The sequence below is a fragment of the Homarus americanus genome, unplaced genomic scaffold (assembly GCF_018991925.1).
Source record: "Homarus americanus isolate GMGI-L3 unplaced genomic scaffold, GMGI_Hamer_2.0 scaffold44060, whole genome shotgun sequence".
NCBI lineage: Eukaryota > Metazoa > Arthropoda > Malacostraca > Decapoda > Nephropidae > Homarus > Homarus americanus.
This window is the reverse complement of record NW_024756871.1, coordinates 3,415,095-3,434,520: the sequence shown is the minus strand read 5'-3', so window position 1 is coordinate 3,434,520 and position 19,426 is coordinate 3,415,095. Positions and strand designations below refer to the sequence as shown.

General features: G+C 42.1%; 1 protein-coding gene across 1 annotated transcript in view; it reads right to left on the bottom strand.

Moving 5' to 3' along the window:
• The window catches only part of LOC121857014 (pyrokinin-1 receptor-like), a 28,839-nt gene extending 15,753 nt beyond the window's left edge, over positions 1 to 13,086 (bottom strand). Inside the window, exons 1-3 of the mRNA XM_042352822.1 lie at positions 12,130 to 13,086; positions 8,389 to 8,594; positions 1,811 to 1,856 (exon numbers count right to left, since the gene is read on the bottom strand). Coding sequence (XP_042208756.1) covers positions 1,811 to 1,856; positions 8,389 to 8,594; positions 12,130 to 13,075 — 1,198 coding nt within the window. The 5' untranslated portion in view covers positions 13,076 to 13,086. The remainder of the gene's footprint in view (positions 1 to 1,810; positions 1,857 to 8,388; positions 8,595 to 12,129) is intronic.
• Between the last annotated feature and the right edge of the window lie 6,340 nt (positions 13,087 to 19,426).

The window sequence follows — 19,426 nt, the reverse complement described above, 5'->3', positions numbered from 1 at the left end:
GCATATACGATACTTTGAGAATTCAAATTTTTTTATCATGAATACGATAATTTGTTACGATAATACGTCAGCTGTTCATTACTGATTACAAAAATATGTTAAGTAGATTAAATATAATCTTTAAAGCTAATATATTCTCATAAATAATCCATTAAATAAACATAAGTTATATAATTATTTCTTTAGTTATATACCATCTGGATTAATTAGCATCTGGTCCCCGACATTAGAAAAACGTAGTGGAGTCAGAGTCCTTTAAAGAATTTAATCCCAAGGGAAGGATTCAGGAGGATTCGCGTTACGCTCGTCATGTCTTGGCTTGAAGGATATCTTGAGTGTTGGTGAAGGATGATAAGGAGCGACCTCTGCTGTGGCCAGGATGGGAGACTTGTGTGGGGGGACAACTTCCACCAAGAAAACCCAAACTAATAAACAATCAACTGTCTCCTCAGTCTAACCAGAGTTAAGAGACAGTATCTCTCACCTGGACGGCCCTCATCCAGAGATACAAACAAACTAACCATAATACAGGCTGATGGAAAAGGTCCTGTACATCTGCCATTTACCTATTTTCTATTAACGGTAAATATTGGTCACAGAAAATGTTGGAAGTGAAAACTATTTCCAATATTTACTACAAGTTCGGAGAGAATGTACCCTGAGCACGGCGGCCGGCTAGGGGGAGTGTGACTGCACCGCTACTGCCCTCGACAGCTTTTACTTCCCCAACTTGTACAGTCAGGTACCAGTTCACAGCTGGGTGGACTGGTAGTGCCTCGGGATCGAAAGAGTGACCGTAAGGTGTGCAGTCAACACTCACCCTCAAACACAGTGGCATGAATAAATAACTTTAAAAAATAAACAATTACTTTCATTTTGTTTCTAAAACCGATCCACACTAACGTGCTCGGGGGTAACCGTTGACTGTACACCTTGGCGGAGGGATGGACCCAGCAAAGTTGACGGCTGGGAATTTCATGGCCGCCAGACTGTGAAACTATCAGACGAGACCATATTGATACAGCCCTCACCTGTAGGGTTGATTATCAGTTCAATTCTCCAAAAATAATGAAAGATCCTCAACAAGACAGTTGCTATGAATGATGACCCCCAAGACCCTACGATAACCATTTGTCAAAAAGGTCGATCAAACACATCATTAAGTGATATAATCCAGAAGGAAAAACCTGATGCCTTAATGGTTCAACGTCTCGTCCTCAGAGTTAGAAGGAGAGTCTACCTGAGTCTGTGAGAACTTGAGAGTCAACCCTGGCGACAAACACAACTTCATGTTCTCCAGAAGGAGAGGCGGCCAACACCTACACCTCCATGTTCTTCATCCTCCCCATCACCTCCGACAGCTCCTTCCTCGTGAACTCCTCCTCAATATTGGTCATGGAACAGTTACTGATCGACCCACCACTCAACAGACTGTCTGACTGGCTCCTCTTACGAGCTCCAGTTGACGCCGTCGTCGACACGTACAGATCGATCGGGTTCTCGATGATTTCCGCTTGACGAAACCGAGCCTTAAACAGTGGCCGCAACTTGTTCGTGGAGGGTCCCCCGCTCCTCCCATCCTTGGGCAGCGCCAGCTTATGTTTATTGGATCTATGCACGCCATTAAACGCCTGAATGAGGTGCTGCGTCTTCTTGTGGCCCTTGTCGGACCTGGAGGCCCTGGGGGCGTCCCTGGTGGAGGTGGAGGCTGTGAGGGCGGTGTTGGAATCGGAGTTAAAGGTTTGCTCTGTAAGTTCAAGGGTGTGGGTATGTTGAGAGCGAGAGGACTGGGTGCGGGAGCGCCACCTACCTCCGCCAGCGCCAGGGCTCCCGCCAAAACAGCTCTCCAGAGTCACCTGTAGACGCGAGAGAAAAATATCTGGTTATTCAGGTGACATAACAACAACCAAGTCTGTATTACTAATTCAAGTTCTCACAAGCACCAGTCCTAATGGGCCCCTAACTACGCTGACCTGACCTAATTTAACAATTAGGATTGAGGCCCAACAAGATTATCGATAACACAGGTTAGCATTCAATAGGATTGGGGCCTACTAGGACTAGGGCCCTAATCATAATGAGGACTGGGGCCTATTTATCTGAATACCATTACTACAAATTACACACACACACACACACACACACACACACACACACACACACTAGAGAAAGAAAGGAAGTAGAGAAAGTTTATTTGAACGATAATTAAAACCAATATATATGATCAGGGGAGCTTGATAAACAATGTAGGGAGCATAACAGGGAATAAATGAGAGAGAGAGAGAGAGAGAGAGAGACGTACTGTTAAAAGATGAGGGTGAAAGATAGACATATAAACAGACAGACACAAAACAGACAAATAGATGGAAAGACTAACCCATCCCCAACTTAAACTCATCCTAACCTAACCTAACCCACCACGAAAGTTCACCCAAGTCGAACACGCGGCATATACCCGAACGCCCTCAAAATCCCGGTTAAAAATAAATAAATAATCGAATCGTGCCTATATAGAATCTAATATTATAACGATTCCAATTACATCAGGTATTGTGTTCCTTATACCCGATAGTTACAAGATTATCCAGGAGTAAAATTAACTTACCAAAAAAGACATTAATGTATTTTTTCACGAATACATTTAACATATGATGAAACTCTATAGCGGTTAAGTCAGGATAATACAATAGCTTTAATATTTTGTCTTTACGGTTAATTCTACACCAAGGAAGTTAACAAAGTAGTACTATAGGAATTAATGAGCCGAGAATCTATTTATGCACCACCTAACAGTAAGTATTTGAGGTTGCTGAATACATACTACAGGAATTTCAGAGAACAATTTAACGTTATGTAGTGAGAGAGAGAGAGAGAGAGAGAGAGAGAGAGAGACGCACACAAGATATCACGTTTGAACCTAATTATTAAAACCTAAGTACTAACAATTCACACAAACTGACAAAGGTATAGAGTATAACTTTAAAACAAATAACAACAAAATCAAACAGTGAGGAATAATGACTCAGCTGGTAGACATCTTCCTCATCTCTCTCACTTAACTCTCTATCTTCCTCATCTCTCTCACTTAACTCTCTATCTTCCTCACCTCTCTCACTTAACTCTCTATCGTTAAGGAAAGGTTCGTAAATTATTCCTTTTAATAATTGTAATTCACGCGTGTGTGTGTGTGTGTGTGTGTGTGTGGCTGCTGATGTTTATGATTATGATGGTGAGGGGTTTGTGGCCTGCTTGAGGAGGAGGAGGAAGAGGAAAAGGAAGAGGAAGAGGAAGAGGAAGAAGGAAGAAGGAAAAAAGAGGAGGAGGAGGAGAAGAGAGGAGCAGGAAGAAGAGTAGGAGGCTAAGACGGTATTGAGTTGATATTGATGGACTAATAACCTGGTAATTCGATCCACTTTAATGACTCTTATCTGTAACCAATTAAAAACAGCCACGATTAAAGTATCTCACAGTGCACGACAAACTAGCAACACTATTATGAAGGCAGGGAGGTAATTTTTTCACGATAGGTTGTTTATAAAATATTTACCCCCAACAGACCGAAACAAAACGTTCATTTAGTCTTGCCACACATGTTGTCACACAGCTTACACGAGGGGGGTACAAACTGGCACTAACTGGCACAAACTCCCACATGACTTAGCTCACGTTTGTTCCATTAACTGGTACAAAGGAGGGAACTAGCCAATAAAAACCGGGCAATTTAGTGAGGCTGCCTATACCAGGTCGCTTGTACACAGACACAAAGACCCGTATATATGAAAGTTGACATTTATAATGGGGTTAAAGGTGAACTGGATATAGTGTACAATGTATAAGAGTGTGACTCGGTGCAGATAACCTAACCTAACCCGGTGAAGATAACGCCTGTGATTGGTGTAAATACGTAAGAAGCTTAGGTGAAGCATAATGATGTTAAAGAGGGAAGGAGACAAAGGAGAATAATGAGATAAGAGGGTGAATAAGGAAGATATTAGTGAGTTAAGTACATTAGCCTGTGATTCCCTGACACACACACACACACACACACACACACACACACACACACACACACACACACTCAAAAATCCCCGTGTATAAGACGTCTGCATGCATTTATTGGCTGGCAGAGGGGGTGAGGCGGGGGAAAGAGAGAGGGGTGGTGATAAAGAGAGGGGAGGGGGATGAGGGAGGGAGAGGGAAGGAGGAAGGAGACAGAGAGGGAGGAAGGGAAGGAGAGAGAGAGAGGATGAGTAGAAAGAAAGAGGAAAGAGCGAGAGGGATTGAGGAGATAGGAAAAACGGGAGAGAAGAGAAAGAAGAGAGAGAAAGCAGAGGATGTATTCTGAGAGTCATTAAAACATCTATATAAATAAACAATTATAGAAAATAAGATAAATAAAGCACCACTGAGGCTGAGAGTGGACGAGGATGTCTGCCAGTGGTGGTCAAAACTTTCTGAAAGCGTCCTCGAGAAACTAGTAACTTTCTCTTTACGGAGGAGGAATTTCAATTTGCGGCAATGACGTCACTCTACAAATCAGTTACTGCTTGTGGAATAAACAAGCTAGTCTCTCTCTCTCTCTCTCTCTCTCTCTCTCTCTCTCTCTCTCTCTCTCACGTTAGTTCTTCTACCTAAATCATATTTCTCAATTTACAAACTTCCTCGTGAATTTTTTTTATATGAGTCAACTAATTCCCTAAATGATATAGATTTACTCACCAGGTGAAATATATTTACTCGTATCTTTTAAAAACAATGTCGAGAATTTTTTTTTTAAATGCATTGTTATATTTTTGGTTTAATTTGGGGAAGAAAAAACGAGAAAATCCGAGAATATACGTGAAGTAGCGAGATCAGCTGGGGGAAGATGGCGGCTCTTTGTTTACTAAGCTGAGATTAAGGATTTTACCCAACACCTGCGTTACGTGGACTGAGGGGGGAGGGGTAATGAGACAGACAGAGGGGGGAGGGGTAATGAGACGGACTGAGGGGGGAGGGGTAATGAGACAGACAGAGTAGACAGAAGAAGGTAGGTAGAATGTAAGAAACAGACAGGAAAGGCTTGAAATAGATAGAATGACAGACATAAAGAGACAGATAGGCAGAAAGGAAGAGAGACAGAAAGAGAGAAAGAGACAGGTAAAGGTGAAGAGACAGACTGTAACACAGACAGTAATACCAGAACTAGACACAGACAGTCATACCAGAACAATTACTATCAATATTACCTACTCGACTGATTCCCTCCTCCTCCTCCTCTTCCTTTACCCCTTCCCCTTCCTCCTCCTCCTCTACCCCCCTCCTCCTCTTCCTTACTCCCTTCCTCCTCCTCCCACCCCACCTCCTCCTCCCGCCCCACCCTCCCTCCTCCCTTCCTACCCTAAATTTCTCCTCCTCCTCTTCTACTCCCCCACCAAGATCCACAGATTAAAACCCCACCATACAAATCATTCCCACCTGAGCTCACACCTGTATCAAAATTCACCAATCACTAAATGAAAGCATTAAAACAAATCTCATTAACCTGAAGAATACACAGGTATATCGGTAGGCCTATCACCTGAGTTAATAAGGTTACTTGATTGTGTTTTGTTATTTGCTTAGGTTTTCAGGGAGTGTTTCATTCCTGTAGATGATAGTTGGGCCTTAGGGGAACAGTTTCGGTCGTAAATTGAATCTAAGATCTAGCGATGCGTGTACTTAGTAGTGTGTTTAAGTGATTGGTGTTTGTTATTGAGAGTGTTATTGTTGTTATTGATAGTGTTATTAGTGTTATTGTTGTTATTATTGTTGTTTGATGTTATTGTTATACACATACTGTTCAAACAAGCCCCCTCCCTATTCCTTCTTCCACACCCTCACCCCCACACAAACACTCCCTCTCGTCACATACAATCCTTTCCGTCCTCTTTCCCATAAGCACACTCTATCCCATACCTTTCTTTCTGACATTACACCATCTGACACCCCAACAAGAGTTGCCGATAACTGGATCCAGAAAACAGGAAAATAAATTCGCCTTTAGACTTCACAAGACAACTAGCATTTTCCCCTCGACTCTCTGACTCTAACTTAACCTAACCTAACCCAACCCAACCTAATCTAACCCAAACCAAACCAACCTAACCTAACCCAACCTGACCTAACTTGAATAAACCAATCAACGACAAGTATTAAACAAAGTACACTCACAAAATACGTTAAATATGACTTCGTTCAACGGTATATGAACAAAAGTATATCGAACAAAAGAGAGTGAAACAATGAATTATGATCAGTGAACAAAAAAAAAATCCCACGGGTCACCTAATAAATGGCTCTCGTGGTATAGTTATTAATCGATTTATTTTTACCATGAAAGAACTCGAGTAATTATTTATTTGTTCGATAAAGGCAAGTCTATATATTTTGATGGATATAATAATGTAAGACAATAACATAGGTAGAGCAATTAACCCCAGTGAGGAGGGAGGTCAGGTCAGGTCAGAGCCAGATCAGTTTAGGTTAGGTCAGGTCAGGTCAGGTCAGGTCAGGTCAGGTCAGGTCAGAGCCAGATCAGTTTAGGTTAGATCAGGTCAAGTTGGTCAGTGCAAATCAGTTTAGGTTAAGATAGGTCAGGTCAGATCAGAGCCAGATCAGTTTAGGTTAGGTCAGGTCACGTATTTATCATATAAAATGCACAATAGGGGGAAGGGGGGGGGCGGTATGAGTCTCTACCCTCTCCTTCTTTTGTGAGGGAAAATTTATCTCAATTTGCTTTTAATCGTGGGAAAAATTTGCCTCATCTCCTGGTGGAGTAAAACCGATCAACCAGGACACAGAGAGACGATGAAAGCCACTTAAGGAGTCAAGTGCTTTTAGCGGAGGCCCTCAGTGTAGTGGTGGTGGGAGAGGAGGTGTGGGGTGGGTGTGGGGGGAAGGTGGGTGGTGGTGCGGTGGGGTTACTGGTAGTAGTGGTAGTAGTGGTGTGGGGTAGTAGTAGTGGTGGTGGTGGGGAGTAGTGGTGAAAAATTGGTGGTGGTGGGGTAAAGTAGTGGTGGTGGTGGGGGAGTAGTAGTAGTGGTGGTGGTGGGGGTAGTGGTGGTGGTGGGGAGTGGTAAAGTGGTGGTGGTGGGGAGTGAAGTGGTGGAGTGGTGGTGGTGGGGTGGTAAGTGGTGGTGGTGGTGGTGGTGTGAGTGGTGGTGGTGGTGGGGGTGTGGTTGGTGGTTGGTGGGGTTAGTGGTGGTTGGTTGGTTGGGGTGGTGTGGTGGGTTGGTGGTGGGGATGGTGTGGTGGTTGGTTGGGGATGGTGGGGTGTGGGGTGGTGGGGGGTTGGGGGTTGTGGTGGTAGTTATGATAGTAGTGGTGGCAGTGATAACAGTAATATGTGGTGTCATCGACCCACTGTGAAGGTTGATCGTAAAGTCCCTGTGCACCTGAGTATAAGAACATAGATAAATAACTATAGTGTTAATGAATCATAGGTGCACAGGGACTTCTCGATCACCCTGGTAATTATATGATTATTATCTTTCATGACGCTCTACAATGGTAATGTGAATCTCTCTCTCTCTCTCTCTCTCTCTCTCTCTCTCTCTCTCTCTCTCTCTCTCACACACACACACACAAAACATACATTACCAAGGCTTAGAGTTAAAAAAAAAAAAAACACTCCAGCTAACTAATGTAGGTGAATAACCCGGAACAGACATAATGAGCTAAAAAATATACATCAATAACTCGATCCGTAAACAAGGGAGAGGTGAAAGCCGCAAGAAGAGTTAAAAAACACACATTGGTTTCATTGGAGCTAAAAATTCTGTTGTTAATCAGAGTGTGGAGTTACGCAGTGATATTTTGGGGGTGATTAAGAAGAGCTAATTGGTTTATATATGTATACGCTGATGGATTATACATTCATACATATGGGTGAGTTATGTATTATGGAAGATATAAATGCTATACATAGAGATATATGTATACAATTATATGTGGATATAGGTGGGGTTACTTCGTTGGTACTAATACATGGATATACATAATATACTGTATACATATAGAAGTAATATATACATACAAATACACACACGTACACACACTCATAGAAACATACACATGCAAACAAAAACACACATGAACACATACATAAGAAGATAAGAATGGAGGAAACTGGGCAGTCCCGTTTAAACCCAACCCCTATCACTCATATATCCATCCAATCTAAGCCGACACAACATCCACACCCCACCCAACCATTATAACCACACACACGAGTATCTATTCCAACCAAAAAACAACCACAAACATTCGTATTATCATACCAACAATAACAACTATGACACCAACCACCACATCTAACCACACAACCTCAACCACACCTACACACACACACATACAACCAAGACCTACCTTAAGAGCCTGTCTGAAGCGGTTACTCATGATGTGGTAGAGTATTGGGTTGACACAAGTTGAGATGTAGTAGGAGATGCCAGAGATGTTGTGCAGAACGTTAAACAGCTTCTGGGTGAAGGGATTGGAAGGGTCGCCGTGTACCGCCACCAGACGCTGGGCCTGGTGTGGAGCAAAACACACGAAGAACGCGATCACCACCGCCACTGAGAGAGAGGGAGGGAGGGTTATTATTGCTATTGAGAGAAAGTGAGAGAGAGTGAGTGACAACGAACATATTATTAACTTGTATAAAATTCTTCTATTATCATTATACATCACACATCAAACAGAATACATGATATATAATGTATACATATCAAGAATACATATTACAGAGGTACACAAACACACTGAGATATCTGCTTGTTACGTGTACTGTCAGTCTGTATGTAGAGTCTTGTATAACCTGTCTTAAGTTTACTCTTTGACGTCTTACTCTCGTCTTTAAACTCTTACTCTAGTCTTTAAACTCTTACTCTAGTCTTTAAGGTCTTACTCTAGTCTTTAAACTCTTACTCTAGTCTTTAAACTCTTACTCTATTCTTTAAACTCTTACTCTAGTCTTTAAACTCTTACTCTAGTCTTTAAGCTCTTACTCTATTCTTTAAACTCTTACTCTATTCTTTAAACTCTTACTCTAGTCTTTAAGGTCTTACTCTAGTCTTTAAGCTCTTACTCTAGTCTTTAAGGTCTTAATCCTATTATTCAAGGTCTTAAAGCTCCAAAAATCTTACGTTTATCTTGGCACAAACGTCTTAAAATATAACCATACCAAAAAATAAATTCAATATTGACCAAATAAAAAAATCGGAAATTATCCCCCCAAATATAATAATGATTTACAACAATAACAAATAATAATACCAATAATAATAATAATAATAAGGTACATTTTTCCCCGTATATAAACTCACCTCTCAGACAAAGTGTTCGAAGCGTGGTGTTCGGGACGCGTGAAACAAACCCACAAAACTTCGACACTTTTTGCACATCTGGGTGAAGCCATAGTCAAAAGATTCACAGCAGTTTATAAATAGAGTTCCGTAAGCACTAGTGGTTCAGGGTTCACAAGCACTAACGGTTCATGGCTTAAAAACACCTTCAGATCACGGAACACACACAATGACTCCCAGGTTCACCACCACCACCACCACCGAAACACCTCTCCCTCCCACCGCTGCCTGGACACTAAACAAATACCCTCTCTCTTTGATCGTTTTGTTGACCTAGTTCGTATCTGGTAACTCTATTTCTTTGTTTATCGATCATTTTATTCTGTTTTATACATTGGAGACGTGAATTGTTCAATCTATTCATATTTAATATTTATCGTAAGTGTTGAGTTAATTATTTCTGAAACGATAATTTAGCAGAAAATAAAAAATCGATCTTTGCTTATGTTATTGTCGGTTTGCCTCAGATTGCATTATATTTTATCTTATTTGTTTTTTGTTTTGCTTTTTTATGATACGTCTGTCAGCTCTATGAATACCAATACTGATTGAATGATTGACTGATTTAAACAAAAATAAAGATAAATCAGTTATTTAATCACCGAAGAAAAAAATACTGAACACATCACGTTACTGCTAAGTGTACGATAATACCAACGATTTTTTTCTCCAATACAGAACACTTCCATCGTCAATAGGTTGGCGGAACTACCCAGAGGCTTGATGCCCTTTAGGACGGTGTAGGAGGCATCAACCACTCTAGGTGGGCTGAGCTCTACAGTGCACGGTGCCTGGTGGTGAAACACACTCTAGAGTAATTTGCACCTAGGCACCATTCACTCTACTGTCATTAGCTATGTCATTACCCTCTGTCATTACCTACTGTCATTAATTACTGTCATTACCCACTGCCATTAGCTTCTGTCGCTAAAATTTTCCAAAGGGTTTAAAGAAAACAATCATGATTTGCTATCATCCAAAATCTATGTACCAAAAACATGGAAAATTTCCTTTACAAATATCTCATATAAAAAAATAATACTCCTAAATTTGATAAAAAAAAAAGGATCCATTATTGCTCTTTCCATATACTATATATTTTTTTTTACTGTAACATATAATAGTGGGTATTTTACACAGATATTTATTGTGCTGTAAACCTGTTAATAAAAATAGCAACCGTGACACCTCTCTCTCTCTCTCTCTCTCTCTCTCTCTCTCTCTCTCTCTCTCTCTCTCTCTCTCTCTCTCTCTCTCTCTTTCTCTCGTCTTGGCCACTTCTGAGAGTGAGTGACGCCAGACTGTGCGGGAAAACTGGTGCCAGACTGTGCGGGGATAGTAGAGTCACCTTGATCTTGTGTTTTGTCATCAGGGGCATCTTCTGAAGTGTGACTCGCTTCACTGCTCTCAGAACCTTGACTCGTGTTGAAGATAATATCGTTTTCAGTAGAGTCGTCGCCGGCATCACCAGTGACCCACAATATATACCCAAGCCGGTACTGAACAAATCAAATACAACACAGAAAGAACGATGGAGGTTAAGGTCAGAGAGAGAGATGTCTGCCATGACCTCCTTGACGGGTCTGTAGGATTGAACGTCGTTTTCGGGGCTGTGGGATTGAACGTCGTTTTCGGGGCTGTGGGATTAGACGTTAATCACGGGACTGTGGGAGTAGACGTAATTTACTTGCCTGTGGGATTTTATATTATAGGTGGGTGTTGGTTCTTCCCGCTTGACGTTATAATAAATTTAGATTTGTGTATCAGATGATCTACAAACAAACAGTCTCCAGAGTTAACTACACCTTTTGTCTGTGCCTAGTTGGTGATTATTGACCCTTGTCTTTGTGGGGCCATTTCTTTAATATTAATTAACATTTGTATCCTTTCATCAGACCGATATTTATCATTTTCCTCTTCCTTACACGATTGTTTATTAACCGGCGATTATTCCATCTCTTCTTTACTCGACTCATCATCCTTACGTCTGATGTATCGTATGTATAATCCCCGACGTGAGCTTCTAGAGGACTTACTGACTATAACAATGCTTATCTTCGCACGGGTATCCATTCTGTACTTAAGTTTAATTCCAATATAGGGTGTGACTTGAGGCGGGAGGGCAACGGAGAAATGACATCGGGATCCAAATTATATTCCGTTTCGTGTTTTGACAATATTATCCATTAACTTTCTTCAGGGGCTGAGATTAATTAGGGATGTGGTATCGGACTTATTCCCGTGGTCTCTTCTTCTCCGTGTGAAAGGTTATCGACCCCTTAAAGTGGTGAAGGTTAAGGTGATTATTAGGGATGGTTTAATTTCCGCTGAGAGAGAGAGAGAGAGAAAGAGAGAGAGAGAAAGAGAGAGAGAGAGAGGTGGGGCCGTTTCTTTTTTATACTTAAGTTACGAGACACTTAAACTCTCCCGTAAGCTTTGGTAGAGGAAGTAGGAAGCATGGAAAGAGGAGGAGTAGGAGGAGTACAGGTAGAGAGGAAAAGGAGGGATAGAAGGAGCTTAGGAAGAGTAGACGAAGGCTAGCAGGTAGAATGGGGAAAGAAGATGAAAAAGAAAAAGGAAGAAGAGTAGGTGGAAGAGAAGGAAGAATAGGAGGAAGAGGAGAAGGAAGAGTAGGAGGAAGAATATAACAAAGGGAGGTGGAAGGGGAAGAGTGTGTGTGTGTGTATGTGTGTAGGTTACAGCGTCAGAACCAAGGTACTGCAGGTGAGGTAGGAGAGGTACTCACCTAGCATCTTGATCACCGCCTTGTTCCTGGAGCCGTCGTTGGTGGAGGAGTAGTTGTGGGAGCCGATGGAGGGCACAGAGCGGGCCATACGGGTCGACTTCTTGAGCTGCACGGCGATACACACGTACAGCACCATGATCAACAACATGGGCGCCACGAAGAACAACACCGATGATATTTCGAAGACGAGGGCAATCCGTTTCTTCATGAGGCAGGAGGCGGTGCTGGGGTCCTGTTTGCCGTCTGGCGTCTCCTCGTACACGATGCCGTACTGGATAGCGATGGGAACGGCGCAGGCTGTGGCCACCACCCAGATGACGGCGATGAAGCGGATGACCCGACCGAGTTGTGACATGGTGTGGGAGCGTAGTGGGTGACAGATACCAATGTAGCGCTCCACAGTGAACGCCGCGATGGTCAGGATGGTCGCGTTGGTGGAGATCTCGGCCGTGAAGCCTCTGATGAAGCAGAACTCCTCCCCGAATATGTACGGTTGGCCCCACCACAGCAGGTAGATATCGTCCGGCATACCGAAGGACAGCAGGAGGAGGTCGCTGATGGCCATACTGAAGAGGTAGTAGTTGGTGGCCGTGTGCATGATGCGGTTCCTGACGATGACGACACAGGTGGCCACGTTACCCACTACCCCCGTGATGGTGATGAGGATGTAGATCACCGTCATCACCACTATCATCGTCATGCTGTGGGGCTTCAGGTGGCCCCCGTCGTCACCACCTCCAGTAATGTTGGTGAGGTTAGACTCTGGTGTCAGGGCGTCTGTGGTGATGGTAGGGGTGAGGGTGCTGAGGAAGGTGGTGAAGAAGGCGACGTGTGTGGTGGTGAGGGAGGCGGCGGTGGTGGAGGGACTGGGGGTGGAGAGGGCGCTGATAGACTCCGCCGTTGTGGTCATCGTCATGTTCTGAGGCCCCACCACTGATGACGTCATGTTCACCTCCTCCATAGTTCTACCTGACGAAGGAAAAAACAAAACATCAGTATCACTAGTGTGCCAGGAGCCTCTTTTGGACACTTGTGTTGACAACATGGTGTTTACGACAGCTCGGTGGGGAAAACTTTTCAGATAATAAGTTTATACTTTACATTATTACTTTAGACTCCAACACCCCCCCACCCCCCACCACCTCTCTCCACCCCCACACCTACTCCCACCACCATCACCCCCACCCCCACCCACCACTCTACTCCCCATCCAACCCCACACCCCCACCCTCTAACACCCCTTACCCCTCCAACATCCCCACCCCTCCAACACCCCACCCTCCAACACCCCCACCCTCCACACCCCCACCCTCCAACACCTCCACCCCTCCAACACCCCCACAACACCTCCACCTCCAACACCCCACCCCTCCAACACCCCCTTACCTCCAACACCCCCCACCCCTCCACCCCCCCCCCCACCCCTCTGAACCAGTGAGTTAACAGGGACGGAAAATGAACACTTTTGATCCAACGTAATTGACTAGAATAATGACACGTTGAATCGAGAGACTGAACACCCCGACCAGGCATCACCCTCCTTCAGGTTATACTACGGCTCAGCTACACACACACACACACACACACACACACACACACACACACACACACACACACACACACACAGAGAGAGAGAGAGAGAGAGAGTCCCTGATTTTGAGATGCGATTAATTCTGACTGAGTTCGCCCATTCTCGAGCCTTTGATGCTGGACTCATTTGGGCGGAGGATAGTAATGGATCGATGAGGGGCGAGGGGAGGTGAGAGAGAGAGAGAGAGAAGAGAGAGAGAGAGAGAGAGAGAGAGAGAGAGAGAGAGAGAGAGAGAGAGAGAGAGAGAGAGATCTAGGGTCTGTTGTCTCCCCAGGCACCTCGTTGGCAGGAGTGAGGAGTTGAATCATCGGTTACCTTCGAACTCTAAGTGTGTGTGTGTGTGTGTGTGTGTGTGAAGAATCTCCACCACCACCCTCCATCTCCAACACCCCGTAAACATAAAGAGTTCTTAAGGGATACAGCACTTGATGGGTCATTCATAACGTCGAGCCCAGGTAAGGGATGCCATGGAGAATAACCCTTAATGCCATGAACCCTACTTTAAGGTTTTTAATTTCTTGTTCCTTTCAACAGGTTTCTCTAGCCAATGGAGAGGAGGAGGAGGAAACGGTAAGGAAGGGATAGATGGATGGGTTTAAGAAGGGAGGAAAGGAGGAGGGAATGAGGCATGGAGTGGGAAAGGGATAAAGGATGGGTGGAAGGAGAGAGAGAGAGAGAGAGAGAGAGAGAGGAAGCATTTAGTGATAAATTAAAGAGAATCAAGAAGTAAGGAGAAATGGTCTACTTTGTCTGGCCCTGAGTGATGTTATACCCTGGGAAGGAAACCCCCTCTTCTCTTCTCTTCTCTCTCTCTCTCTCTCTCTCTCTCCTCTCCTCCATACCCCCAACACAGACTGAAAGAGAAAGACACAAACATAAACAGAGAGAGAGAGAGAGAGAGAGAGAGAGAGAGAGAGAGAGAGAGAGAGAGAGAGAGAGAGAGAGAGAGAGAGAGACTTATACACACACACACACACTAGAGATAAGATGCTCTCCCTGACCTACCAAAGTCTCATATAAAGAAAACAAGAGAGATCGAGAACAGCCTCTTAGATCCTCTTATGGTATTCAACTCCCCGACAAACCAAAGACCTAAGGAGTTATAGACGCGAGGAACAATATTTCTTCCTTTAGGGTTCGTAAATTTGGAGAATATTTGACAGTTTATTTATGCAGGGAGTTTTCTTACCCGTTTTATTTTATTGAGATGTTACTTTAGTCATATATTTCCTGTAAGCTGTGCCCCTGAGAGGATTGTTTCAGTAAGCTTGTTCTATTAGAATATAAATGTGCCTTCGTTATTAAGTATGGAGCAATGATGATAATAATAATAATAATAATAATAATAATAATAATAATAACAATAATAATAACAATAATAATAATAATAATAATAATAATAATAATAATAATAATAATAACAATAATAATAATAATAAACCTCAGGACACAATAACACAAGCTACATAATAATAAACCTCAGGACACAATAACACAAGCTACATAACCTACACTGATCTCTCTTCTCTTTTAACTCTATATTTAACATAAGACAAAAACACAGAGCTATTGAACCGTACATAAAAACCTCGTCACACCCAAATACCTAAAACAAAACAAAAGTAACATTGATAAAATATATACATATGTTGTTAACTATAGACACAAACACAAAATACTTACAGCAGAAAAAGAATCAATAATATAAAAATAATATCAAACACTCACAACAACAGAGACTATTTAGAATAACCCCTTAAAACACACACACACACAGACACACACACACACACACACACACACACACACAGACACACACACACAGACACACACACACACACACACACACACACAGACACACACACACACACAGACACACACACACACACACACACACACACACACACACACACACACACACACACACACACACACACACACACACACACACACACATCAAGAGCTCTGACATCAAGCAAGAAAGAAATTTACGTCCCAGACTTCCAAAAAGTAAAGCTTGTTGACAGTAAAACTACAAAATTTGAAATTACAGCAACATTTAGCCTGAACCAATTTTCGATTTTTAGAGCGAGCAGAAAAACATTACCTCCCCCCCTCCCTCACCCCATACCCTACCTCCCTGCCCTACCTCCCACACTACCCCCACCCTACCCCTCACTCAACCCCCTACCTCATTCACCCAACCCAACACCCCTCCACCCTACCCCCACCCCTACCTCATCCGCCCTCCCTGCCACAATCACACTAATACCTGAGGTGAAATATAGCAGCGAAAATTAATAGAGAAAGATATATATAAATCTGAAATATATCTGAAAATATCTAGAGAGACTTTGAGTATTTATGAGGTAAAATATGTGAGGGGTTAATGTGTCTCGTTGTGAAGAGAAATACTACTTGAGATTACTGAGGTAAGATGGTAGTGGTGGTGGTAGTGGTAGTGGTTGGTGGTGATGATAGTGGTGGTTGTTAGTGGTGGTAGTGGTTGGTGGTGATGATAGTTGTTGGTTGTTGGTGGTGGTAGTATTGGTAGTGTTAATTCATCTTTCCCACACACACACACACACACACACACACACACACACACACACACACGCGCGCGCGCGCGCGCACACACACACACACACCTAATACCTTTACGATCCAATTATACCAATAGTGAATTAATTACCACAGGTAAAAAATCCAACAAGGGTACATCAGGTATTTTTTAGTAGGGGTTATCAATTATATCGAAGGTAAGTAGATTATAATATGCTAATGATTATCTAATTATCTCTGGGATTAACGAGGTGTTAGGGGAGAGAGAGAGAGTATAATATTGTCTGGTAATGGGTGAATTGGGATGGTGATGGATGTATGTATGTACTGTATGTATGTATGTATGTATGTATGTATGCATGTATGTATACACAAAAAACACAATACTAACCTTATTTGACCTTTTTTCTAGAGGTCCGGTCAAAGCATGTGGTTGACTGACCCCTCTGGTGACCTCAGCTCCCACGACACTGGAATTAAAGGAAAATTACATCGTTAGTGTGGAAGACATATTGGTATTTGTGTTTGCAAATTTATTTGTGATATATTTATTTTTTATAGTAAGGTTTGTATGATATTTAAAAGTTTGTATGTACGCGGACGCACATACCCATTTACACATACACAAGCACATACATACATACATACATACATACACACACACACAAAACCACAAACAAACATACACACACACACACACACACACACACACACACACACACACACAGGTAACGTTTTAGAATGTTGGTCTTTAGAATTATAATTTTAGAAGTCCACAGTCACATAAATATCACGACTTTGACCCCAAATACTGAGACTGACAGTTTGTGAGCGTGGCGTCTCGTCTCGTGTGGGCGGACAGTTTAATTTCCGCTTTCCTCTTCACAAATAACAATAATACTTGTTCTTACCTGCATAAAAAATAAATAAATAAATATTCTCGCATCTGTGAGTGGCAGCCTTGGTCAACATATCACCAAGGATAAAATAGAATTTCAGTCATCGTGTACGGATTTCTATAAGAGGAATTTTGGGAGGATCACATTTTGGAGACACACACACACACACACACACACACACACACACACACACACACACACACACACACACACACACACACACACGTCAACAGATAGCCAAAGACAGAAAAAAGTGTTAACTGAGTCAGGAAATTGATTAAACGCCTCGATAACTCTCACAGGTATTTTGTTATAGACATACCTTTAACAACTTACAAACGACAATTTTTTTTAATAGTTTATATGGGTTAACTTTTTCTTTTAATTATTGACAGACAATTTACCTCGATTTACTTTTCCTTTTAAATATTTACAATCAATTTACGTCAATTTACTGCCAATTTTACTCATTTACAAACAACTTACTTCGGTTAACTTTCCCTTTTACATCTTTTCAAGCAATTTACGTCAACTAACTGACTGTTGTACACATTTACAAGCAATTTATAAAGGATACTGTTATATTTTACAATTTTTATCCCTATTTCCTGCCAGGTGTAACTTAGAGTAAATTCAACCTCACATCTTACACAGTACGGGTTACGTTACGTTGGGATAGAGTGTTGAATCATAAGGTGAAATAAGCTTGGAACTATGCGAATTCCATTGTCGATAACTGTTCCTTTTCCTCTCTGCTAATATCCTTTTCTCGGTAAAAAATATACAAATGGAAGATTAAACCGAGCACCCGCGTGTTAGTGGACAGTTCTGCTTACTTAAAATTATGATCATTTTGGGGGGGGATATAAATTCCTCTTAAGTAGTTCAGAAATAGTCTTGAAACATTTAACTATCAGGTAAGATGGTGTTCTGTAGGCAACCAGGGTCCACTGTAAGATATTTTTAAGCGATACTGGGAAAGTCTTGTGGTGTTGCTGTAGAGTTTTAGGTATTTAGAGGAGCCATTTAGTGTTTTTACTCTATGTAGTGATTATTTTTTCCAACGTTAATGGGCTATCACCAACGTTAAGTAGATGGTCAGTGTTGCTGTATTGTATTTTCTTTTTCTCTTTCTCTTCGCTGTTTTCTTTCTCTGTCTGTCTTTCTCTTCCTGTCTGCCTCTCTCTCTCTCTCTCTCTCTCTCTCTCTCTCTCTCTCTATCACCCAGGAAGGTCCAGGGGTATTTCAGGACTCACACAGAATCCAGATTATAGATTTTCCAAGATACAGGATATGGATGCAAGCAGATTTCTGGGGATAGGAGGAAGATACGCTGGCTAGGAGGAGGAGGAGGAGGAAGAGATAGAGGAGAGGGAAGAGAAGGTATACGGTATAAGGTAGAAAGTGTAAGGGGTAAAATAAAAGAAAGATGTTTTATCTAAGAATCAGTGTGTGGGAGGCAGGGACGGCCGAGCGCATGGAGGACATAGTGAAACGTGGCTGGCTGGCACCGTAGAGTTTATCACCCCGGACACCAGATGACTACCACACACCGAGGCTCTCTTCTCTTACACTCCCTGGGATGATTTTAACTATTGACTAACAACTTTTATGTGAGGTTTAGATGATCTTTTGTACATTATAGAGATGGAAGATTTATATGTTACATACATATATACATATATACGTACATACTTACATGTACAGTATAGTATAATTTAACGGGATGGATATCAATTTCACGTCTTATTAAATCAAGCTGACGTCTTTGTCTACACAATAAAGACGTAACCAAGAACTATCTAGACGTTCTTAAATAAATAGACAACATTAAACCTAACCATTACAGCGTCTTGAAACTACTGCTGTCTGTAAAATATCAAGAAAGGTGGTACTTGGGGGATATATTTCAGGGTAATATTCAGTTTCCCCTCAAAGGTATTAACTTCCATTTTCTAACCCGCATCATTACCGCTTTGTTATTCTCTCATGCTACAAATATTCTGACTTTTGTTGTCGTTTTCGTCGTCTTTCGTAAATAATGACAATATAACGAAGATAAATAAAAGTCACGTTCTGTTTTATATCCGGTTTTCATGTGGTATTAAACTTAATTTACCATCGATAATTTCCTCATTTTTCCTTCCTTGTTCTCAGCGCCATGTAACTACCCCCAAAAAAAAGGGGGAAATTGGTTCTCATAAGCGTAAAATCCCATTAGAAACACAGATGCTATAACACTAAG